Genomic DNA, 25309 nt, shown 5'->3' with positions numbered 1-25309 from the left:
TATTTTTTAAACCTTGCAAAGTAATTGTGTTTTTTTTTTGTGTGTGTTTTTACATAAAAGGGTGAGCCTGGATTTGGATTACCGGGACTTCAAGGTACTCCTGGTTCTCCTGGATTAAAAGGATCTCAAGGACCAAAAGGAGATTCTGGGTTCCCAGGGATGCCAGGATCCCCAGGAAGAGCAGGATTTGATGGATCTCCTGGACCAAAAGGTATGAAATAAAGTAGGGTTAGAGGAATAGGAGCCTTAAAAAGGGTTAAAGCTGGGCATATGTACCACTGAGGGAGCCCATGTTGTTGGAATGGGGCCCCTAGAGAAAGAAGGCCCAGGCCAGGTTAGCTGCATTTTTTATTTAGTATGTGAGAATCTAGAATGTGATCTAAATTATGAGCAAACAAGGGTGTGTTCCATTATTGTGAAGATAATGTAAAGGACTAAATCTAGTCCCCCTGTACCAGCAGGGGCCCCTGATGAGGACCTCACCCGTAAAAATTTCCCCAGTCACACCAGAACCTTTCAGTGAGAATCAATGTACACTCTATAATAATATGTGCAAGAATTGAGCCATCAAGAAACAAGGCTGTAACAATGGTTCAGATATGATGTGATATGTAAAGGCGACCATAACCAATAATCATAGAGGCTGTAACTTAGGATCAGGTTACTGTTGGATCTCATACAGCTTACAGAGTACCTATCATGATCTAAACTCTCCCTAATCTCTCTATTCGGCATACACTAATCTATAATATATCAAAAATTTTTGATGAAAGGTACCCTTTAAAGTGTTATTGTCATTTAAAAAATAACTTTTGGTATGTTATAAAGAGTGTGGATTTGAGTGCAGAGACCTCACAGATCACTAAAGCCAGTATGGAGAAGCTATCAGCTGAGCACTGCTTGTCCCCGCTGTCTCTTCACTGCAGAAGATGAGCTCTATAGAAAGCCTTTCTTCTACAGCATGGAGTAACAGCAAAGAATCAGCAGGGAGAAACACACTTGATTTTAGCAGTCGGTGGGGGTCTCATCACCCAGACACCTACCGATCCAAATTTTGACATGCTATGACATGGCAACAATTTCTTTTTAATGACAGTAAGACTTTAGGTAAATAATTTATATAATAATTAGAAAATTGTTCTTGCTGTGGGAGCTATCCAACAGTAACATCCAGGGCTTGTCCTACAGGAGCTTTGAGAATTCAATTTTGCCAGAGCATGTACAGAGAATCTGAAATTGCAGCACTGCAGGTTTCTTCTTAATACATATTTTTTAAGGACTTTAATGGGCTATTTATGTGCATTAAAGGGATATGCTGTGACAAAACATATGGTGGGTTTAAAAATTTTTGGAACCCTGATATTCTGGAAAACAGAAAGGACAAAGACTTTTGGGCTTTTCTCCTGCACAGTGATGCACCAGGTCACAAGATCTGCAAGTGAATGAGGTTGTTAATCAGTTCTCTGCTCAAGAGGTGGCCAGGAAACTTGCTTTTTAAGAAAAGACTATAAAGTAGTCACAGCTCTTAGACTCTTTATTCTGAAGATAGATTGGGATTCACAGCAGTTGTGATCAGTTTGTAATGGCCTATCCCAGTAATAATCCATAATTTACTACTGAGAAAAAAACATTTAAGGGGATTAGATTTAGGATTAGATAACCGTGGATTTTTTTTTTTTCAGACACAAAGCCATTCCTATCCATAGGTTGTGTTGTGCATTGCAGCTCAGTTTCATTAAAGTGAAGGTGGCTAAGCTGTAATACCAGCCACAACCTGTGGACAGGTATGTCACTGTATTCAGAAGCTAGCAGCCATGCTCTTTTTAAAGGGGTACTCCGGTGCTTAGACATCTTATCCCCTATCCAAAGGATAGGGGATAAGATGCCTGATCACAGGAGTCCCGCAGCTGGGGACCCCCAGGATCATGCACGCGGCACCCCGTTTGTAATCAGTCCCCGGAGCGTGTTCGCTCCGGGACTGATTACCGGCGACTACAGGGCGGGCGGCGTGTGACGTCACGCCTCCGCCCCCATGTGACGTCACACTCCGCCCCTGAATGCAAGCCTACGTGAGTTGGCGTGACAGCTATCACGGGGACTGATTACAAACGGGGTGCCGTGTGCATGATCCCGGGGGTCCCCAGCGGCGGGACTCCCGCGATCAGGCATCTTATCCCCTATCCTTTGGATAGGGGATAAGATGTCTAAGCACCGGAGAACCCCTTTAACCAATCCATGTACTTCTACTCCTAAGGACCACATAGGTTTCACTTTCATGCAATAAATGAGCGAAAATGAAAGATTTTGTTCTTTTTTTTTTTTAACTGTCCCCTGTTATATTTCCAAAGGCTAAAATATACAAATCCCCAGATCTAATAAGATACTCAAAATGTCTTTGATATTTATTAACTGCACAGGTATTTCCTAAAATATATTTCCAACAACATTTTCAGATATACCTTTCTATCATAGGTGACCCTGGTCAGAACGGACTCCTTGGCCCACCAGGTCCACCTGGCATTCCAGGTACTGGTGGTCAAGGTCCTCCTGGCCCTCCTGGACTTCCAGGACCAGCTGGCCCCCCAGGTAAGGCATATACTCTCTGGTCTCTCTCCATGTAGAAGGTGAGAAGTCCTCGCCAATTCTTGTTATATGTACAATAAAAAAATGTATTACGGTGATCATAGCTTTACATTTATGCCATTGTGTTGTAGTTTTATTGTACTGTATATGACATTGTTTATACCCCCTCAGATAAATACAATTGTTATGAATTAATTTATGTATTTTTATTATTTAGTAGTATATCAGAACATTATCCATTTTACAGATTGCTGTTTTCAGATGTTTTATTTAAAGGGGCTGTGTCACCTAGTACTGTGCTGAATAGGTAGATGAGTAAGGAAAAAAAAATCTATTGGAAGGAGGTCCCAACCCTAGTTTGTCCCTCTTCTTTTGCTGTAGGTGAACAGAAACTGTGTAGGACTTTCCACAACAGATAAAATATGTTCTTACCAAACATAGTAGGCCAAAGGTCATGAAAAGAGCCTAGCCTATATATTAATATCTTCTGACATGAGTTGACACAGCCCCTTTAAAATTCTTATTTAGTGACAAAGCTGTATGTAGTATAAACATGGTGTATTCTACAGAAACCGATTCAGAGCCACCTCTTAGCATTATAGATTACCTAAAAAATGAATGAAAATGGTTGCTGTAGTTTCCATTGTATTTTTGCTGTCTACATCCTGTTATTAAATATGCTTGTACACTCCTCATCACACTTGTCATGTATACTAATGGACACCGAAAGCAAAGTACATATATTTGCTTCACCACTGTTAACTATCACTTTTCAGGACCTATTATATGTCCCTGCCACCATCTGTATATGATGCGACAACACTCATACGCTGCATGCACAGCACCACAAGGCACAAAATGCTTTGGCATGAAGCGCACTTGTGTGACCACTGTGCACTGAGCACGCTGAATTCTTGCATCATGCACCCTGCTATCTTGCATTCACAGGCTGGATAAACATAGGCTTTGCAAATTATTTCTACTAACTGCATGCTGACAACTTCATCTAATGCATGTTTAATATACCACTGCTTTCCTTCGTTTCTTTGTTATGCTTTAGATTTTATTATAAAAACACTGCCATCTCTTTTCTGAGTCTAATGGTATGGAGTCTTCGGACAGTGTGCTTAAAGATACTATTAGAGATGATCATGGTCACAGTCTTTAGAAAATCACAGTCAATTGATCTTGCAGGAAATATCGTATGCCGGAGATAGTGTTCATACTTTTTTTTAATAACATATTTTTTTTAATTACTTGTTTCCTCAAGACCCTCTTAACCAGCTATCGGAGATAGATTGTCTGATCTCATGGTTTATATTAAATTGAACCTGTCATTACTTTCATGCTGTCTGAACCATGAGTGATCAGGGCAATACATGGTGGCTTCTCCCCACCATACCGGCCTTGATTGATAGATCTCTCCCTGTTAGAGATCTATCAATCAAGGCTAGTGGAGCAGGCAGAAGTCACCATGCATTTAATATATTGCCCTGATGAATTGTGGTTCAGGCAGCATTAAAGTGATGTCAGGTTCCCTTTAAACCTAAACATGTATGCAGGGAGGCCGGAAGTCCGCTTTATATGCCTGCACAGAACTCTTTTTGGAATAATAATTGTATGTTTGTTGGGTCATGCCTGATTCTAGTCTAAAATCCAACTAAAATCCAACTAGGGAAAACAAAGCCTTCCATCCATGAAGTTTGCATGCTCTTCACACATTCAAGAGGGTTTTCTCTGGGTGATAGGTTAAATGGCTTTCTATGACATTGCCTCAAGAGCATATATGTAAGAGTGTGTAGTGTGGGTACTGAACATTAGGATCCCCCCAATCCTGATTACCTGAATGGGGAACCCGCTCCCCCAATAACCCAGCTTTAAGACTGTATAGAAGGAGTTTGATTGAAGTTAAACATAGGCCCTGCCACTTCATTCAAAGTCTACAGCACTGATGAAAATGCCCAAATGGGATGCTAATACCCTCGCCTATTGTCTGTTATATTTAAACCAGGATACCCCTTTAATTTCAGGAAAATTTTGACACACAAAATTAAAAGGGTAAGACAGTGATTTGTGATTCAAAGGATGGCAGTGTTTTGGAGGATTTACTGCACAGTATGTCTATTTTGCCATGCCACCTACTAACTTGTATATGCATGTTTTCACCTTGCTATGTTTTCTAAAGGCCATGTTTACATTGCACAGTGATTATTATTAGAATACAGCTGCAGTATTTAGTTGTAAATGAAAGAAAACCTTTGGTAGTATATTTTGCCAGCAGAGTAGAGTTTAGGAAGTAATCTAGACAAGTATTTTAAGGGGTTTTCCAGGAAAAAAAACTTTTTTATATATATCAACTGGCTCCAGAAAGTTAAACAGATTTGTAAATTACTTCTATTAAAAAATCTTAATCCTTTCAGTACTTATGAGCTTCTGAAGTTAAGGTTGTTCTTTTCTGTCTAAATCCTCTCTGATGACACGTGTCTTGGGAAACGCCCAGTTTAGAAGAGGTTTGCTATGGGGATTTGCTTCTAAACTGGGCATTTCCTGAGACAGGTGTCATCAGAGAGGATTTAGACAGAAAAGAACAACCTTAACTTCAGAAGCTCATAAGTACTGAAAGGATTAAGATTTTTTAATAGAAGTAATTTACAAATCTGTTTAACTTTCTGGAGCCAGTTGATATATAAAAAAGTTTTTTCCTGGAATACCCCTTTAATATAGATGTTTATCTTTCTATGACATGGCCATTTGCATTAGAGAACCAGGAATTAGGTATTCCTTTATTAGTGACTGATAAACTATGCAAGATATAAGTGTCCAGATGTCACCTGAGACATGACAGTGTTAATATACTATATACATTCTCTATATACTTTCACTATACTATACCTGCTGTGTGTACAATTAGTACCAGGCAGAGGACACTTGATGTCAAAAACATTTTTACCAATTCCAAGATGTCTAGTAATATAATGTTACTCCAAAATAATGTGTATATAAGAGAAACGCTATAAAACCACGTTAAATTGGTTTAGATGATGGCAGTCTATCTGATAAAAATAATAATCTCAAGTACAGAAGAGAAGAGTTTACGTAGGAAAACTGCATCAGTACAGCACTGTGTATTAAATCCCTTATAATAGATACAGAAATAGAAGTATAGACTGGTCCACACTCCATGTGGTAAGTTAGTGTCCAAGGGAGCCTATCACGTTGAAAATCCAGTCCATTCTGTAGGTTGCATGTTATAGAGCAGGAAGGGCTGAGCAGATTGATATATGGTTTTGTGGGGAAATATTCAATATAACTTGTCATTTATTAATGTAAATCTCTGCTCATTCTGGGCTAAATAGTCAAGTGGGTAGTCCTACAGTGATTGACAGCTGTCTGTGTATATGTGTGCACATAAGGAGCTGCCAATTACTGAGCAGCACCGCCCAGTTGACCTCATAGCCCAGAATGAGCAGAAGTTTCCATAAATAAATTATTAAGTTATTAAATTAAGTTATTCTGGACGTTTTCCTCTTGCTCAGCTCCTCCTGCTCTATATCATGGTGCATGCAGGTTGGGCTGTATAGAAATCACAGGTTCTATTTAGGGCCATTTTAAAAGGACATTCTCTGTACAGTGCTGCTCCCTCCCAGTAGCTATGCAGAGAAATGCAACACAGCATTTTGTAGGATAGTGTTTTCCAACTCCCAGCATGCCCAGACAGCCATGCTGGGAGTTTTAGTTTTGCAACAGCTGGAGGCACTCTAGTTGGGAAACACTGGTGCAGGGAAAAATCAGAAGCCACAGTGCTCTATATAGTGTCACAGCCCTTGTGGTACCACCCGTCAGTCCTTCACCGATTGGCAGGTTACAGCTAGAGATGAGCGAACTTACAGTAAATTCGATTCGTCACAAACTTCTCGGCTCGGCGGTTGCTGACTTTTCCTGCATAAATTAGTAAAGATTTCAGGGGCTCCGGTGGGCTGGAAAAGGTGGATACAGTCATAGGAGACTCTTTCTTAGGAATGTATCCACCATTTCCAGCCCACCGGAGCACCGGAAAGCTGAACTAATTTATGCAGGAAAAGCCAGCAACCGCCGAGCTGAGAAGTTCGTGACGAATCGAATTTACTGTAAGTTCGCTCATCTCTAGTTACAGCATATAACTTACATGTAGAGCAAGTGTGTATCAAAGTGGGACTGAATCAATGTAATCATTTGTTTGTAGTTCCAGTATCACAGGTCCTGACATAGAGTATAAAGGTAGGACAGAAATGCACTAAATATCACAGTCTGGGGCATAACAGAATGTAAACAGCATAGAATAAAATTGCAGTAAAAAATACTAAAATGAGCAATGCTATCCCCACACATTTGTTATAGTATGTGTACGGGTTTGTCTTTTGTATTTTTTTGCAGATTGTGCCTTTTTTTTTTTTTTAAACTTCCCAATCTATATTAACTAGTAGTCTATTTTTCTAACCTATGTGTGCTTCCTTTTTTTTATCCTAACCTAACCTCTTCCTGAATACATTATTTGCAACTCATTTCTGCTTGATGCCTCCTGATGACCCTAAACCTGCTGACTTGTGACCAAGGTCCACCAGGTACTGTGGTTGCTCCTCCAGTCCTAGCACATTCTGTATCTGTTCTCTAATAACCCATTTACAAGTAGAGGATTGACGTTTGTCAGTCAGTGAACACGCTCGTAGGGTGCACTTATGCTGTTTTCTAGCAAACCATAAACCACTTACTTATATATGTTTTATTATTTCTGTATTATGTGACATCATTTCAGTGTTATGTGTAATACAGTCTTCCTGTAGCATATATTAAAGGAGTACTCCGGCGCGTTTTTTTCCTTTTATCCCGTCCGGGCTGCAAAATAAAAGAAAACACACTTTCTCTTACCTGCCAACGAGCCCCCGGAGCTCCAGTACACTCGGTACAGGTGTTTGGTCCCCGGGCTGTATTCTTCTTACTTCCTGTTAGCCCGGCACGTCACATGGAGCTTCAGCCTATCACCGGCCGAGGCGGGACATCGCTGCAGCCGGTGATAGGCTGAAGCTCCGTGTGACGTGCCGGGCTAACAGGAAGTAAGAAGAATACAGCCCGGGGACCGAACACCTGTACCGGAGCTCCGGAGGCTCGTTGGCAGGTAAGAGAAAGTGTTTTGTTTCATTTTGCAGCCCGGACGGGATAAAAGGAAAAAAGTGCGCGCCGGAGTACTCCTTTAAGTGACTCTATCTTAGCAAATGTACTGATGGTGGCCATGACAGGTGTCATATTTGCCATGAGTTTTTTAAAACATGACAGTGATATGACATATGGAATACCCCCCAATAAAATAAAGTCATGTTTATTACTTTTATATTTTCTTAAAGCCTATTTTCTTTTTACCAATAAATGTGGCTGCAGTTGAAGTGTCCCTGTCATTTAGAAAAAAATGGCATAACACAGATACATGTCAAAAGTTTTGATCAGTCAGGGTCTCAGTGATGGGACCCCCACCAATCAGGAGAACAAGGGAGAATTCTGCTACCCGCGCTCTCCAGCTTGCAGGGATCTCAGTTTCTCTGGACAACCTTGCAGGATTGAGATCATTGTAAGATGGGGAGTGAAACGTGCTACCTCACACCTCTCACTGCGTGTTCACCTGATCAGTGACATGTCTCGGTGAGATGTCAAAAGTGTTTTTAAATTTCAGGTACACTTAACTTCATTATCACGTCACAGTATCAGTGATACATTGACAAGTTCCTGGAAACTGAGATACAGATAAGTGTTACAGGCTCTTGAAGACAAGTGACTTGTGATGATAATTGATTAATGTTCCTAGACCTTTAGTTAGTGTGAGGACCCCACTAAACAGCATGCTATGCCTCAGCTTCATAGACCCCAGTGAGTACATGACAAGGTGGAAAGACAGAAAATCGAAATTATTTTTATTATTGCATTTAATAACTCTTTCTAAAAAAGTGGCTTTAAGAACTTATACGTTTAGTGATCATTGTTTTTTTATTTTTTTTATTTGTGCTAATAGATATGTAACAGAGATGTTCGATACTAGAATAACCTTATCAAAAGTAGATTACCACATCCACCATGTATGTGTAAATACATATTTCTCTATCTTCTGTCTGTCATGTGATTGCCATAATTTTAATATTCAGTAGAAGTAGTAATCATTTTGCAGTAATTGACGACTGCCTTATCTGCAGTGGCATTGCATTTGCACATGTATTTGCAGTATTTAACAGATTGTATTGTAATCCAGGGTTAACGGGTATATCTGGTGACAAGGGTGATCCTGGCCCCCCAGGATTTGAAATTCCTGGCCCTCAAGGAGATCGTGGTAACCCTGGTTTTCCTGGTGAACGTGGATTTCCAGGTCCTCCAGGACCACCTGGATTCCCAGGCCGTGATGGAGTACCAGGTGTTAAGGGTAAGCTTATTACATGCATTTGTTATTATTTTTAATTAGAGTTGAGTAAATCTGCAGTAAAAATGGCCAAATCTAATGAATCATCCGTCTCTTTAATTTGTCTTGTAAAAGTCGTTTTGCTTTTTAAATGTTCTGATCCCCTTGAAAAGTCTGAAATGAGACTGTATATACAAGCAGGGTTGGCACTGCACAAAGTAGGTGCTCGTGGACAAATAGAATCCAAATATTCCAAAAAGAAGGTCCCGGCACTCAAATGCTTTTGTAATCTTAATGTGTTTATTTCACATACATGACATACAGACAGGTTACGGCTAAGCAGCCTTTCTCAACTGTCAGTTGAGAAAGGCTGCTTAGCCGTAACCTGTCTGTATGCCATGTATGTGAAATAAACACATTAAGATTACAAAAGCATTTGAGTGCCGGGACCTTCTTTTTGGAATATTTGAAATGAGACTGTAGACTGTCTCCAGACGTCTTTGGAAAATCAGAACACTTGGATAGCGTAAGAACTTACAAGATTCAGTCCATGACCAATTCATTAGATTTGGATGCAGCAAATCTTACTGTAGATTCATTTGACTCAACTACTAGTTATTTATTTGCTATTGATGATTATTCTACATTGTATGAGTAACAATCTTTGGATTTTCTAATGAATTGTTGGTACTTCTTCACTACCACATAATATTGCTCAAAAGGGCTTCTGGCGTCCTCACTACTTATCTCACCCTGTATAGATCCAGTACAGATCACTTTGGAATCACTGTGATGGCAGCCTTGAAAATGTAAATCGGTTGATATATCATAAATGTCAGATTCTTTTTGGTCTAATAGCTTGTAGCAAGGCCTCTCTCCCCCTGCCTTTCCTGGGGATGTATCGGGGTATACACGCGCACACACGCACCCTCATTTTACCATGGATATTTGGGTAAAAAACTTTTTTTACCCAAATATCCTTGGTAAAATGGGGGTGCGTGTTATAGGCCGGTGCGTGGTATACCCCGATAAATACGGTATGTGCATATTATTGAATATTAAATAATGCAGATCATATAATCACACTTATCACTGGTTCAACTTGAAAGTGAGATATCTCCCCCTGACATTTTTCATCATCCTGATCATCGTCATTCAGTATAATTTTTATATTCTCTTAAGGTGGAAAAGGTGACATGGGTGTCATGGGACCACCTGGACCATCTGGACCTCCTGGCAGCCCTGGCGGCCCTGGCTTTCCTGGCCCAAAAGGTAACATATATGTAAAATCCTACTCTGTCACATTGACCATTAATATACACAGATCAAACATAACATCAATACCATTGACAGGTAAAGTGAAGAACATTATTTTGTGACAATAGCGCCTGGATATATTAGGCAGAAAGTGAACATTCAGTTCTTGAAGTTAATGTATTGGAAGCTGAAAAAGTGAGCAAGTGTAAGAACTTGAGTGAATCAGCCAATAGGCATATTGTGATGGCTAAACTGGATCAGAGCATCTCCAAAATGGCAGGTTACGTGGGGTGTTCCTATTATGCAGTGGATAGTATCTGCCAAAGAAAAAAGGCAACTGATACACCAGGGACAGGGTCATAGGTGCACAAGGCTTATTGTGCTCATGGAGGGTTTTACAGGATTGCTAATGTCTTCGTATCAGATACCACTTTGTTACCGTCAGAGGTCTTGTACAGTGCATGCCTTGACAGGTCAGAGCTATTTTAGTGGCATGGGGTAGCCTACACAATATTAGACAGAAGAACTTAGATGGAAGACTTGGGATTGCATTTGATTGAAGGACTTATTATTTATCTATGGCTACACTATAGCCGCACAGGTTAAATCATATAAAGAACAATCAAAATATCTGGAAAATGCTTGATCATGAATTGGATCATTATTTTCATTATGAATTAGACCAATGGGTGTAATTGTGTGGTATTCCATTCTCTCCATTCTTGCTCCAGTAAGCAGTGCCTTCACTTTAGTTGTTTGCAATGTAGCGTGGTTTGGCATTGTGTAATATTTGATTTCATGTGTGAATGTAACCTTTGCATTGTAAAGTGCTGTGAAATATGTTTGTGTTTTATAAAGATTATTATTTTATGTTATCACCATGTTGAAAAATAGTACATATCTGTCTTCTGTGAAGGTGATATATGTAACAAGCATATATATATATATATATATATATATATATATATATATATACATGTTTGAACAAAAACTATTGTATGTCATAGATATCTATTTTAATGGGCACTGTCACTTTAAAAAAAACTTTTCTCTATCGGCTCCATTGGGGGACACAGACCGTGGGTGTATGCTGCTGTCTCTAAGGAGGTGTGACACTATGGTAATAAGGATATACCCGCCTTCAGGCTCTGAGCTACTCAGTGTAAGCTTATTGTCTGAAGGAGGTGGACATGGTCTGGATTTTCCAGACCAGGTCTTCTGATTGTTTATTTTCCTAGGGGACGTGTTAGTTTTTTATTCCTTTTCTTTTCCGTTTTCAGGTGGGGGCTCACGGACTCCGGTTCCCTGTTCCCCCATTGCGAGTAAGGGGGCACAGACATTGCGTATATGCGCTGTTCACCCCCCCTCGCCAACGGTCACCGTCTGGGTGGTACCTCATGGGTTCAGGTCCCCCTTTTTCTCTGCTCGCCTCGCTCGCACATAGCAGCCAGGCGTGATGCAGGGACAAAAGCTGACTGAAGACTTCACTGAAGACTCCATTAGGTAAGTTCTTCTGACTGAGGTAAGTACTTCCCCCCTTTTTTCTCCATAGGTACGGACTCGCAACCTCTGGAGACCCCCTATTTTGGCCCACCTTCAGCTATGGGGCTTGATTATACAGGGGCTGCACGTTATGCTGGGGGAGCAGTGGCACCTGAGGGGGCATATCTTATAAGGCACTTTACTTTATGGGGCATATAGTATGGGGCACTTTATTATGTGCTGTATGTGTGTGTTGGTGCAACTACTACAGCGCCTTATTTGTGGCTGTCAGCCGCGGCGCTGCTCCGGGCCGGGCGCTCTCAGCGCCGGCTTACTTTCGTTATGCTTGCAGCGCCTTATCGCGGCTGACAGCCGCGGCGCTGCTACGAGCCGAGCGCTTCAGAGCCGGCTTATTTTCACTTTCGGCGGCAGCCTCTGCCGGCGTTTTGGCCGCCCGCTCTATTCTACCCGAGCGCATATACGGCTAGGCAGGTGCGCTCAGGACAAGGAGCGGGCGCCATGACAGTTCTTCTTCGGCCGTCTGTAGCTCTGCCCACTGGGCTGGGAGCTCTCAGAGGCGCGAAGCAGCGTCCAATCAGCGCCGTGGGCGCGATTTTCTATGTGAAGGGGTCGGTTACTGTGTGCCTTGCTTCAGGCATGCACCTCCCTCCCTATTGGCTGGCCTATTCAGTCTCTCTGGCTGCACGGAGCGAGTTCTCCTCACTGCAGCTGACAGGGGACACAGACCAGGGTGAGAAAGTTCCTGTCTTCTTTTTTCTCACATTATGTCCGTTCCCAGTGCTGTTCCTCCCTCCAAACAGAAACCTGGGAATTCAGTGACTTATTATATCTGTAAGCAATGTAATACCAAGATGTCTGGCTCTGCTGAGCCCTCTTGCCCTGCCTGCTTCACTGCTCCCCCAGACCCCCTGGTGCCCCCTAATGCCCCTTCGGTCCCAGTGGGTTCAGCTCTCATAAGCGTGCTAAGGGTGCCTCGTCTGACTCTTCCATTGAGTCTTCTGATAGACGTGAGTGTTCCCCTCGTGGGTCCCGCCCCCCCCCCCTATCTTCTGGGCACAAACGTCGCTCCTCCAGAGGATGTTCTCGGAGTCGCCACTCTGCTATGCCAGAGCCGCGTACCCGGTCTGGGTCACCCCCCTCCAGGACTGCATCTACTCATTCACATTCCCCTGGTGAACTGGTGGACGAGGCTTCTGAGCTGGCATCTGACTCAGAGGACCGCTCAGACTCAATTGCAACGGTGAACTTATCGGTGACAGCCATAAGAGACACTTTTCACTTGGAGGACCCAGGATCTTCGGATGTCAATCCAGGAGTATCCTTTCATCGTGCTAAGCCAGGACCTCAAAGGTTCAGCTCTCACGCTGACTTTGACGACATTCTGGAATCCGCATGGAAACATCCAGACAAGAGGTTCCCGGGAATCAAGTCAATTCAAGAACGTTATCCATTTGACAAGAACCTTGTCGCTAAGGTGGTTTCCCCTCCCTCAGTGGATCCCACCAATCTCCCGGATCTCTAAGGCGACTACACTGCCTCTGGCAGATGCCACTGCCTTCAAGGATCCCGCGAACAACAAGGTAGAATCTTTAGCGAAGTTTGCTTCTGAAGCAGCTGGCTCTTCTCTTCTTCCCATCTTCGCCTTGACATGGGTGTCCAAGGCCCTGTCAGAGTGGTGCCAAAAGCTCCATCAGGATATCTCAGCGGGATCCCCCACATAGGATCTATCTGCGCTGGCTCTACAATGCGCTAAAGCTGGGGACTTTCTGTGCACAGCTTCCATGCAGTCAGCCCGTTGTTCTGCCTTTTCTTTGGGTCACCTAGCGGCTCTCCGCCGCTCTATGTGGCTTAAAGCTTGGAATGCGGATGCCGCTTCCAAAAGGTCTCGCACTGAGCTTCCCTTTACGGGTGGCCGTCTTTTTGGCAAACGCCTTGATGAGATTATCTCTGAGGCAACGGGAGGTAAGAGTTCCTTGTTACCTCAAAATAAGGCTTGCCCTACTTCCCAGAGGAAGTCCTTTTCCTTTCGGTCCTTTCGGACCTCTGGCCCCAGTAAAGGGTCTGGGCAGGCGCCCTCGCGGGACAAGAAGGCTCCCTCGTTCTGGGCACGCCCGTCTTGAAAGTCGGACTCCAACCGGTCTGGCTGTTTTGCGCCCAAATCGGGCAACCGGGAACTCACTTCTGCATGAAGTGAGGCCCCCACCCGCGGTTTCTTTTTGGGTGGGAGGTCGTCTCTTGTTTTTCCGAGACATCTGGACTTCGCACATTCAGGACTCTTGGGACAGGGATGTGGTGTCCAACGGTTACCGGATCGAATTCGCCTCCCTTCCGAGGGATCGCTTTTTTCGATCCCGGGCCCCCCGGTCTCCTCCTCTGGCAAAGCAATTTCGAGCAGCTCTCCAGTCTTTGCTTCTCCAGGGGTTATTGTCCCCATTCCTCCAGGGGAACGTTTTCGGGGTTTCTATTCAAATCTTTTTGTGGTCCCCAAAAAGGACGGTTCTGTGCAACCAATCCTAGACCTCAAGCGTCTCAACCGTCACCTTCTCATCCGCCACTTCAGAATGGAATCCCTCCGTTCGGTGGTGGCGTCCCTGGAACAAGGGGAGTTTCTTTCATCGGTGGACATCAAGGATGCCTACCTCCATGTGCCAATATTTCCGGGCCATCATTGGTACCTCCGCTTTGCGGTCCCGGAGGGGCACTTTCAGTTCGTGGCCCTCCCCTTTGGTCTAGCCACGGCTCCTCGGGTCTTTACAAAGATCCTTGCGCCAGTGATGGGCCTGTTACGGTCGAGGGGGATCTCGGTGATACCCTATCTGGATGACCTTCTCATCAAGGCTCCTACCAGAGCCCAGACTCTGGAGAATCGGGACATCGCTCTCCACACTCTGACTCACTTCGGGTGGATGGTCAACCGGGACAAGTCAGTCCTCTGTCCTACCCAGTCTCTAACCTTCCTGGGACTTCGATTCGACATGGCCTCTGCCCGAATTTGTCTTTCGCCGGACAAAGGTCTGGCGCTCCGGTCGGGGGTCCGCTCCCTTCGGACCCAGGTATCAATCTCCATCCGCACTTGTATGGAAGTCCTGGGTCGGATGGTGGCAACTATGGAGGACTTACCCTTTGCCCAGTTTCATTACCGCCCCCTTCAACTGGCGATTCTCTCTCGATGGAACAGGTCTCCCCTGTCCCTCGATCGTCAGATTGTTCTCCCTCGCAGGGTCCGTTAGTCTCTGCTCTGGTGGCTCTGCTCCCCCCTTCTTCTCCAAGGGCGGTCCTTTCTTCCCCTTCAATGGCAGGTTGTTACAACGGATGCCAGCCTGTCGGCTGGGGCAGTGTGTTCAGGGATTGGACGGTTCAGGGACTCTGGTCTCCCCCGGAGACTCTTCTCCTGATAAACATATTGGAATTACGGGCGATTCTTCTTTGTCTTCTTCATTGGGAGTCCCGTCTTCAGTCCCGTCCTGTCCGCGTTCAGTCGGGCAACGCCACGGCTATGGCGTACATAAATCGTCAGGGCAGCACTCGCAGCTCGGCAGCCATGGCCGAGGTGACCAAGATTCTCACCTGGGCGGAGAACAAAGTTCCGGCCATTTCGGCGATTCACATTCCGGGAGTGCTCAACTGGGAAGCGGACTTCCTCAGTCGGTCCTCTCCCGAGCCCGGCGAGTGGTCTCTTCATCCGGAGGTCTTTGTGCAGCTCTGCGACCTCTGGGGCATTCCGGACGTGGACCTCTTCACGTCCCGGCACAATAGGAAGATTTTTCCGTTTGTGTCCAAGTCCCGGGACCCTCAGGCTCTGGCCGTGGACACCCTAGTGATTCCTTGGGCGGGGTTCGCCCTACCTTATCTGTTCCCTCCTCTTCCGCTCCTTCCCAGGGTGCTGAGGAAGCTCAAGGCAGAGGACGTCCCCGCCATTCTGGTAGCTCCAGATTGGCCCCGAAGGTCGTAGTACGCCGACGTAGTCAGGTTCCTGGACGACGCTCCTCTGCGCCTTCCGCTCCGCCCGGACCTACTCTCTCAGGGTCCTCTTTGCCACCCTAATTTACAGTCGCTGCATTTGACAGCGCGGCGGTTGAGACCGCAGTTTTGAGGGCACGCGGGTTCTCTTCCCAAGTCATTCACACCATGCTCAAGGCTCGTAAGCCCTCCTTCGCAAGAATTTACCACCGTACTTGGCGGTCTTATTTTCGTTGGTATGAAGCTCAGAACTTCTCCCCGGTGACCTTCTCGTTTCCCCGTCTTCTCTCTTTTTTACAGTCGGGGCTGGAACTGGGGTTGTCTCTCAGTTCCCTTAAAGGTCAGGTTTCGGCCCTTACTGTTCTTTTCCAGCGACCCCTGGCTTCTAATTCTCATGTCCGGACCTTCCTGCAAGGAGTGGCACATGCTGTTCCTCCTTATCGGTCACCTTCTCCCCCTTGGGTCTTGAATTTGGTTTTGAGTGCCCTCCAGGGTGCACCCTTTGATCCCCTTAGATAGGTGTCTCTCCGCCTCCTTTCTTGGAAAGTGGCGTTTCTTGTGGCTATCACCTCCATCCAGAGGGTGTCTGAACTGGCAGCTCTTTCCTGCCGTTCTCCGTTTCTGGTGATCCACCAGGACAAGGTCGTTTTCCGGCCAGATCCTTCCTTTTTACCTAAGGTGGTCTCGGCCTTCCATCTCAATGAGGACATTGTCCTCCCGTCCTTTTGTCCGGCTCCTTCTCATCCTAAGGAGCGCTTGCTACATAAGCTGGATGTAGTTCGGGCTGTTCGGTCTTATCTCTCCATCACTTCTTCGTTTCGTCAGTGTGATTCCTTTTTCGTCCTTACGGACGGTCATCGCAAGGGACAACCTGCTTCCAAGGCCACCATTTCTCGGTGGATCCGGTCCGCCATTTCGGAAGCCTATCGCTGTGAGGGGAAGATTCCTCCTTTCAGGGTTGTGGCTCATTCCACTCGTTCTGTTGGGGCATCCTGGGCTCTCCAGAATAGAGCCTCGGCCACGCAGATTTGCAAGGCGGCTACCTGGTCGTCTTTGCACACTTTCTCGAGGTTTTACCGAGTTCATACTTTCGCATCGGCTGATGCTAGTCTGGGTCGTAAAGTGTTGCAGGCGGCAGTGGATTGGACGTCTGCCTGAATACTTATCTGACCACCCAAAGGACGGCTTTGGTACGTCCCACGGTCTGTGTCCCCCAATGGAGCCGATGGAGAAAAGGAGATATTTTAACACTTACCATAAAATCTCTTTCTCGTATGATCCATTGCGGGACACAGCTCCCGCCCTTTTTGTTTTTTTTCCTTTGGTTCTCTGTCCGAGGGTGTGTTCAGTTATGTTTTCTCTTCTGGTCCTTGGACAGTTTTAGGTTTTTCTTTGACCTATTGGTCTCCTCCTATTGCTCTGGAACTTAAACTGATTAGCTCAGAGCCTGAAGGCGGGTATATCCTGCTGGGAGGAGCTGACTTTTTTTTATTACCATAGTCTCACACCTCCTTAGAGACAGCAGCATACACCCACGGTCTGTGTCCCCCAATGGATCCTTCGAGAAAGAGATTTTACGATAAGTGTTAAAATATCTCCTTTTTACATGTCGTGGGAAAAGTTTTGATTGCTTGGGATCTAAGTGTTCAGACTGCGGCCTTTCTCTAGAACTAGCTGGGCAAAGATCACGCCAAGCAAGACAAACTTACCATGGCATTGTCTTGGTCAGCTGTGCTTTTCGCGCCGCTCGTTCTTACTATTGATTGGGTTCTGAATACTCAGACCCTGACTGTCTCTGGGACATGTCAAAAGTTTGTTAAGCAACAGGTACACTTTAACTATAGCATTCTTTGTAGCCTTCTAGACTATTACATTAGTAAGGTATCTTTCTACATAGTTACAGGAGTGAGGAACAAGTAAGTTCCTTTTAGCTGACGGATTGGTAAGTCGGTTTCTTACAATGTAATTGTGTTTCAGGTCTTGATGGATTTCCTGGTCAACCTGGTAATAGCGGTAATAATGGACAAAAAGGTGACAAGGGTGATCGCGGTCTTCAGGGTCCACCCGGAAATAACATTGGAGGTCTAGGAAGCAAAGGAGACAAAGGAGAACCTGGACAACCTGGTAAGGATCGGTGGGAGATAGAGATTATAGATGTTTTATGGAAATATATACTACTGTTACAGCAAGGGAAGTGGATCTTGTGAGATCCATTTTATTCATGCTGTATGTCCTTTACATTACTCTGAAAACTATTATCTAGTAGTGCATTGTTCTTCTGTGGTTCTTCTGTTAGTATTACAGTGCTTTTTTTTTAACTTCTTATCTGAATTCCAATCCCCCCAATTTACGAACATTTACTCCCTAGTTGGCCTAGAACTGGAGCTATCTTCCATAGCTGCTTCTTTCTTTAAGAGTGAAGCCTTTCCCTCCTGTTCTTAGACTTTTTTTTATGAATTGTTGTCTGTTAGTTCTATCTGTTCATTCTCTTATTAAATGAGATATCTCATGAATAAAAATGTATCCCGGGGGTCCAAGCGCAGGGGCCCCCCGCGATCTCCTGTATGGAGCCCCGACTCTCCCCTGGAGTGGCGCGTCATGACCCCCTGAAGCGGGGGCCGCCATGCCCCCTCTATATATCTCTATAGGAGAGCCAAAGATAGCCGAACGGCACTCCCATAGAGATATATGAAGGGGACGTGGTGGCCCCCGTTTCGGGCCGGGGTCGTGACGCGCCACTCCGGTGGAGAGTCGGGGCACCATACAGGAGATCACGGGGGGGGGGGGGGGGGGGGGGGACAGCACTCGAATCCCCTGCAATCTAGGGGATAGGGGATCCGTTTTAATCCATGAAATATCTCCTTTTGATGACTAGAAACTGTTGCTTTTTTACCAAACCTGGGTGTTCAGAATTGCCTGTACATATTTATTCCATAAAGTGCATCCTGCATCCTTGCTTTAACCCCTTCCCGCTATTAGACGTATGCATACGTCCAGGCGAATTACACGTTCGCGCAAATGGACGTATGCATACGTCCAAGCGATCTCCTGCTCTACCGCAGGCAGCGCAGGAGATCGCGGGTGGGACTCAGCTGTCAATCACAGCCGGAGTCCCACCGCAGCTCCCGGGGCCGCAATCGCGCTGGTCCCGGCAGCATTAACCCCATAGATGCCGTGATCAGTTCTGATCACGGCATCTACGGTGTTTGCAGGGGGAGCGCTCTCCCCCTGCCCATCAACGGCGGCGCCGCGATAAAATAAGGGGGATCGAGGGTGTCCAAGACACCCTCGATCCCCCTTGAAGAGATAGGAGTGAGGTGGCAGGGTTGCCACCCCTCCTATCCCTGCTATTGATCGGCGGAGCGGCCGACCAATAGCAGACTGGGGGTGGGGGGGTTAAAGTTCGGTTCCCCCCGCTATGCCCACCCATCGGTGTCCGGGCACAGCGGGGGGAACCATGTAATAGCGGCGGCGGCGGCGATCACTTACCCGGCTACGGCGGCGGTGGAGGTAAGTATGACGCCGCGTGTCCAGAGTCTGTTGCCTAGCAACATCTGCAGGGCGACAGTTTAGAGAGTGGTCTCTAAACTGTCGCCCTCCAGATGTTGCAAAACTACAACTCCCACCATGCCTTGACAGCTGTTTGCTGTGTTGGCATGCTGGGAGTTATAGTTTTGCAAGATTTAGAGGGGTTCAGGCTGGAGATCACTGACAGTGGTCTCTAAACTGTAGCCCTCCAGATATTACAAAACTACAACTTCCAGCATGCCCAGACAGCAGTTTGCTGTCTTAGCATGCTGAGATTTGTAGTTTTGCAACATCTGGAGGGCCACAGTTTAGAGACCACTGTCAGTGATCTTCAGCCTGAACCCCTCTAAATCTTGCAAAACTACAACTTCCAGCATTCAGGAACAGCAAATGGCTGTCTCGGCATGCTGGGAGTTGTACTTGCGTGCCTCCAGCTGTTGCATAACTACATCTCCCAGCATTCCCTTTGGCAATCAGCACATGCTGAGAGTTGTAGTTCTGCAACAGCTGGAGGCACACTGGTTGGGAAATACCGAGTTAGGTAATAGGTTCTATTACCTAACTCAGTATTTTCCAACCAGTGTGCCTCCAGCTGTTGCAAAACTACAACTCCCAGCATGCACGTTCTGTCAGTGCATGCTGGGAGTTGTAGTCCCCCCCCCCCCCCCCCTCCCATGTGAATGTACAGGTTACATTCACACTGGCGACGGATTACAGTGAGTTCCCTGCTTCAAGTTTGAGCTGCAGCCGCAGCTCAAACTCCTAGCGGGAGACTCAGTGTAATCCGCCGTCAGTGTGAATGTAACCTAAGAAACACTACACTACACTAACACAAAATAAAGAGTAAAACACTACATATACACACGTACACTGCCCCCCCCCCCACCACCACCCCTTCCCCCCCAATAAAAATGAAAAACGTATCCTACAGCAGTGTTTCCAAAACGGAGCCTCCAGCTGTTGCAAAACAAAAACTCCCAGCATTTCCGGACAGCCATTGACTGTCCAAGCATGCTGGGAGTTTAGCAACAGCTGGAGGCACCCTGTTTGAGAATCACTGGTGTAGAATACCCCTATGTCCACCCCTATGCAAATCCCTAATTTAGGCCTCAAATGCACATGGCGCTCTCTCACTTCGGAGCCCTGTCGTATTTCAAGGAAACAGTTTAGGGCCACATATGGGGTATCGCCGTACTCGGGAGAAATTGTCTAACAAATTTTGGGGGGCTTTTTCTCCTTTTACCCCTTATGAAAAGGTAAAGTTGGGGTCTACACCAGCATGTTAGTGTAAAAAAAAAACATTTTTGTACATGAACATACTGGTGTTGCCCCATACTTTAAAATTTCACAAGCGGTAAAAGAAAAAAAGCCTCCAAAATGTGTAACGCAATTTCTCCTGAGGACGGAGATACCCCATATGTGAGCGCAAAGTGTTCTGGGGGCGCACAACAAGGCTCAGAAGGGAGAGTGCACCATGTAAATTTGAGGTCTAAATTGGTGATTTGCACAGGGATGGCTGATTTTACTGCGGTTCTGACATAAGTGCAAAACAATAAATACCCACATGTGACCCCATTTTGGAAACTACACCCCTCACGGAATGTAACAAGGGGTACAGTGAGCATTTACACCCCACAGGTGTCTGACAGATCTTTGAAACAGGGGTCTGTGAAAATGAAAAATAACATTTTTAATTTGCACAGCCCACTGTTCCAAAGATCCGTCAAATGCCAGTGGGGTGTAAATTCTCCCTGCACCCCTTATTACCTTCCGTGAGGGGTGTAGTTTTAAAAATGGGGTCACATGTGGGGGGGTCCACTGTTCTGGCACCACGGGGGGGCTTTGGAAATGCACATGGCCAAATTCTCTCTCCAAAAGCTCAATGATGCTCCTTCTCTTCTGAGCATTGTAGTTCGCCCACAGTGCACTTCACGTCCACTTATTGGGTATTTCCATACTCAGAAGAGATGGGGTTACAAATTTTGGGTGGTATTTTCTGCTATTATCCCTTGTAAAAATTTAAAATTTGGGGGAAAACAAGCATTTTAGTGTAAAAAAAATTTTTTTTTTTTACATATGCAAAAGTTGTGAAACACCTGTGGGGTATTAAGGTTCACTTTACCCCTTGTTACGTTCCCCAAGAGGTCTAGTTTCCAAAATGTTATGCCATGTGGTTTTTTTTTTCTGTCCTGGCACCATAGGTGCTTCCTAAATGCGGCATGCCCCCAGAGCAAAATTTGCTTCCAAAAAGCCAAATGTGACTCCTTCTCTTCTGAGACCTGTAGTGCGCCAGCAGAGCATTTTTCATCCCCATATTGGGTGTTTTCTGAATCGGGAGAAATTGGGCTTCAAATTTTGGGGGGTATTTTCTGCTATTACCTTTTTTAAAAATGTAAAATTTTTGCTAAACCAAGCATTTTTGGTAAAAAAAAAGATTTTTTTTTTTACATATGCAAAAGTCGTGAAACACCTGTGGGGTATTAAGGTTCACTTTATCCCTTGTTACATTCCTCAAGGAGTCTAGTTTCCAAAATGGTATGCCATGTCGTTTTTTTTTGCTGTCCTGGCACCATAGGGGCTTCCTAAATGCGACATGCCCCCCGAGCAAAATTTGCTCTCAAAAAGCCAAATATGACTCCTTCTCTTCTGAGCATTGTAGTTCGCCCGTAATGCACTTCAGGTCAACTTATGGGGTACCTCCATACTCAGAAGAGATGGGGTTACAAATTTTGGGGGGTATTTTCTGCTATTAACCCTTGCAAAAATTTGAAATTTGGGGGGAAACACACATTTTAGTGGAATTTTTTTTTTTTTTTTTTTACATATGCAAAAGTCATGAAACACCTGTGGGGTATTAAGGCTCAGTTAATTCCTTGTTATGTTCCTCAAGGGGTCTAGTTTCCAAAATGGTATGCCATGTTTTTTTTTTTGCTGTTTTGGCACCATAGGGGCTTCCTAAATGCAACATGCCCCCAAAAAAACATTTCAGAAAAACGTACTCTCCAAAATCCCCTTGTCGCTCCTTCCCTTCTGAGCCCTCTACTGCGCCCGCCGAACAATTTACATAGACATATGAGGCATGTCCTTACTCGAGAGAAATTGGGCTACAAATTCAAGTATAAATTTTATCCTTTTACCCCTTGTAAAAATTCAAAAATTGGGTCTACAAGAACATGCAAGTGTAAAAAATGAAGATTTTGAATTTTCTCCTTCACTTTGCTGCTTTTCCTGTGAAACACCTAAAGGGTTAAAACGCTTACTGAATGTCATTTTGAATACTTTGGGGGGTGTAGTTTTTATAATGGGGTCTTTTATGGGGTATTTCTAATATGAAGACCCTTCAAATCCACTTCAAACCTGAACTGGTCCATGAAAAATAGCGAGTTTGAAAATTTTGTGAAAAATTGTAAAATTGCTGCTGAACTTTGAAGCCCTCTGGTCTCTTCCAAAAGTAAAAACTAATAAATTTTATGATGAAAATATAAAGTAGACATATTGTATATGTGAATCAAAAAAAAAAAATATTTGGAATATCCATTTTCCTTACAAACAGAGAGCTTCAAAGTTAGAAAAATGCAAAATTTTCAATTTTTTCATCAAATTTTGGGATTTTTCACCAAGAAAGGATGCAAGTTACCACAAAAATTTACCACTATGTTAAAGTAGAATATGTCACGAAAAAACAATCTCGGAATCAGATTGATAAGTAAAAGCATTCCAGAGTTATTAATGTTTAAAGTGACAGTGGTCAGATGTGCAAAAAAGGGCTGCGTCCTAGAGGTGAAAATGGGCTGTGTCCTTAAGGGGTTAACTGTAAGACATATAGTAATTATAAGTAATATCTGCTGAATGATGAAGAAATATATGATAAATGTATTATATCAATTGCACGAGTCTTTACACTTGGATCTAGCTTTGGTTCTGTCTCTTCTTTGTCTTTTTTTAGTCTGATGATAATCTTATAATTTATTTAGTTAAAGTAGGAAGTAAAAAAGTAACACAGAAATAAACAAAACATTAAACTCCTGGAAAAGAGCATTTCTTGCAATTTCTTACAATTGTCTGTTTAATGACTTAAGGTGCCCCTGGCTTAAATGGAGAGAAAGGCTACAGTGGAATGCCTGGTTCTCCTGGATCAGCGGGCTCAAGTGGACTTCCAGGATCTTCGGGAATACCAGGTAAGGAGAAGAGTGAAATTAAAATATCTTTACTACTGTATACTGCAGTGAATATGAGAGACAAGGTTAATATAATGCACTCGGTAAGTCGCATTTCTATAACTTTCTATAGTTGCCTAATATTTGCATCTACTGTGTACGTGAGATGATAATTCTCCTAATGTTAAATTACTTGGGGAAAAAAATTTAGTTCTGTTAGAGAATGCTATTCTTGTGTTATCAATTACATCAATTGTGTAATGAATGATGTCAACATCCATTAACATTATTTTTGTATGCACTTCTAAAGTTTATGTAGTTGTACTTATATTACAAGGTAATTTCTCTACCTTCTAAATTATACGTCTAGGGCCTAAAGGAGATCCCGGATTCCCTGGACAGCCTGGGTTACCTGGCCCTTCGGGACAAAAGGGGAACATGGGAGAGATGGGACTTCCAGGTATGTGTTCTGCTGTTTTAAAGAGAAGTTTGGTGGTTAAATTCTGAAAAAGAAAACACATGGTTCTATGGCGTTTTATGTTCATTACCTCTTCATATATTCTTACTAGAAAGTATGATCAATAGTATTCATCTAATATTAGAAATTGTGGCCCTTCATGGTGCAAAATCCCAGAATCATGCAAGCCTAAATCTACCATTTAAACTGGTAAATTTTAGATTTTCTTCTGTTCAGGACTGAAGTTCAGCCTGGGTTGTGAGCTGTTTTAATTAATCACATTGTCAATTTTTTTAAAACATATTCTATTATGTCTAAGTCCAAGTTCAGATACTGTAGCTGTATGTTTAGAGTGCAGGCAGGGGCGAAGATACAATTCCTCCGCCATGCATCTTACCTCCCCATGTGTTTGCACAGATGGGCTGGCAGCCAAACTGTAGATGCATTTTCTTCCATACTGACACCTTCTACCAGCTCCTGCAGCGTGGGGGAATGGCGGTTTATCAATTACTAGAGGCTCTGGTGTATGAACAGCGCAGAGGGTGGTGCCCCAGAGACTGCGCTGCTTATCAGTTTATTGCTCATTAGTACCTTGACATGTGCTGCTCTGTGCCCTCTAGCTGCCAACTGCAAGAACTGCAAGCCACAGCATACCCCCACCAGATATTATGGGACTAGTAGTTCTTCTATAACATCCGGGGCACAATCAATAGTGTCCAAGTAATCTGTTCCAGTGAGGGCATATAGGCAGGCCACACAACCAAAGTCAGGCCCCCCTGTCACACATGCACCATAGTAGCTGCATGGTCTGCCTCTATAGGCTGTATACCACTACGTGCAAGTGTCCTATAAGTTGCACACATAACTTGTCATGTACATGGACAAAGGCACCTTTGCCAGTCATCAACATCATTGCCCAAATATGTGCTTCACCTATAGGTCCATTCAGGAGGAAGTTAATGCTTAGATCTTATGACTAACTTAATTGATATTATACAAACCTGCATGAATTGTAGATATTTGACTAAATGATCTATTAGAAATTTTTAGAAATAAACCGGCACTATTGTTGTCCTTGTTTTAGTGAGTGCTTACTACTGTCCATTATTGGCATATCTAAAATTATGATTTTAGATATGCCAATCCCCTGTTTTTTGTTTCTCTTTACATGTTGTGTTATTTGTCCCTATTCTCATAGGACCAAGTGGTGAAAAGGGTGGACCTGGGCAGTCTGGACGCCCTGGGTCACCAGGACCTCCAGGATTCAGTGGACCGAAAGGTGATAAAGGTGAACCAGGACTTTCAGGCATCGGGCAGCCTGGCTTCCCTGGCCAAAAGGTATGACTTTCTGAGAATTTACTGATACTACCTGGTCATGTTTGAGGGTCATAGAGAGTTTGAGATCAGAGATGATTTTGGTTACCTGTACTATGAAGTGTTATTTAAATG

General features: G+C 44.3%; 1 protein-coding gene across 2 annotated transcripts in view; it reads left to right on the top strand.

Moving 5' to 3' along the window:
- Nucleotides 1-25309, top strand: part of COL4A5 (collagen type IV alpha 5 chain) — a 197305-nt gene that overhangs the window by 126054 nt on the left and 45942 nt on the right. For both annotated transcript variants that reach the window (XM_056538786.1, XM_056538787.1), the window contains exons 29-36: nt 61-211; nt 2473-2586; nt 8855-9022; nt 10181-10270; nt 17696-17842; nt 23326-23424; nt 23774-23863; nt 25059-25198. In XM_056538786.1, the coding sequence (XP_056394761.1) occupies nt 61-211; nt 2473-2586; nt 8855-9022; nt 10181-10270; nt 17696-17842; nt 23326-23424; nt 23774-23863; nt 25059-25198 (999 nt within the window). The remainder of the gene's footprint in view (nt 1-60; nt 212-2472; nt 2587-8854; nt 9023-10180; nt 10271-17695; nt 17843-23325; nt 23425-23773; nt 23864-25058; nt 25199-25309) is intronic.

This window comes from Hyla sarda, chromosome 9 (genome assembly GCF_029499605.1).
Source record: "Hyla sarda isolate aHylSar1 chromosome 9, aHylSar1.hap1, whole genome shotgun sequence".
NCBI lineage: Eukaryota > Metazoa > Chordata > Amphibia > Anura > Hylidae > Hyla > Hyla sarda.
Note: the sequence above shows the minus strand (reverse complement) of the source record. Positions and strands in the feature narration are given on the sequence as shown.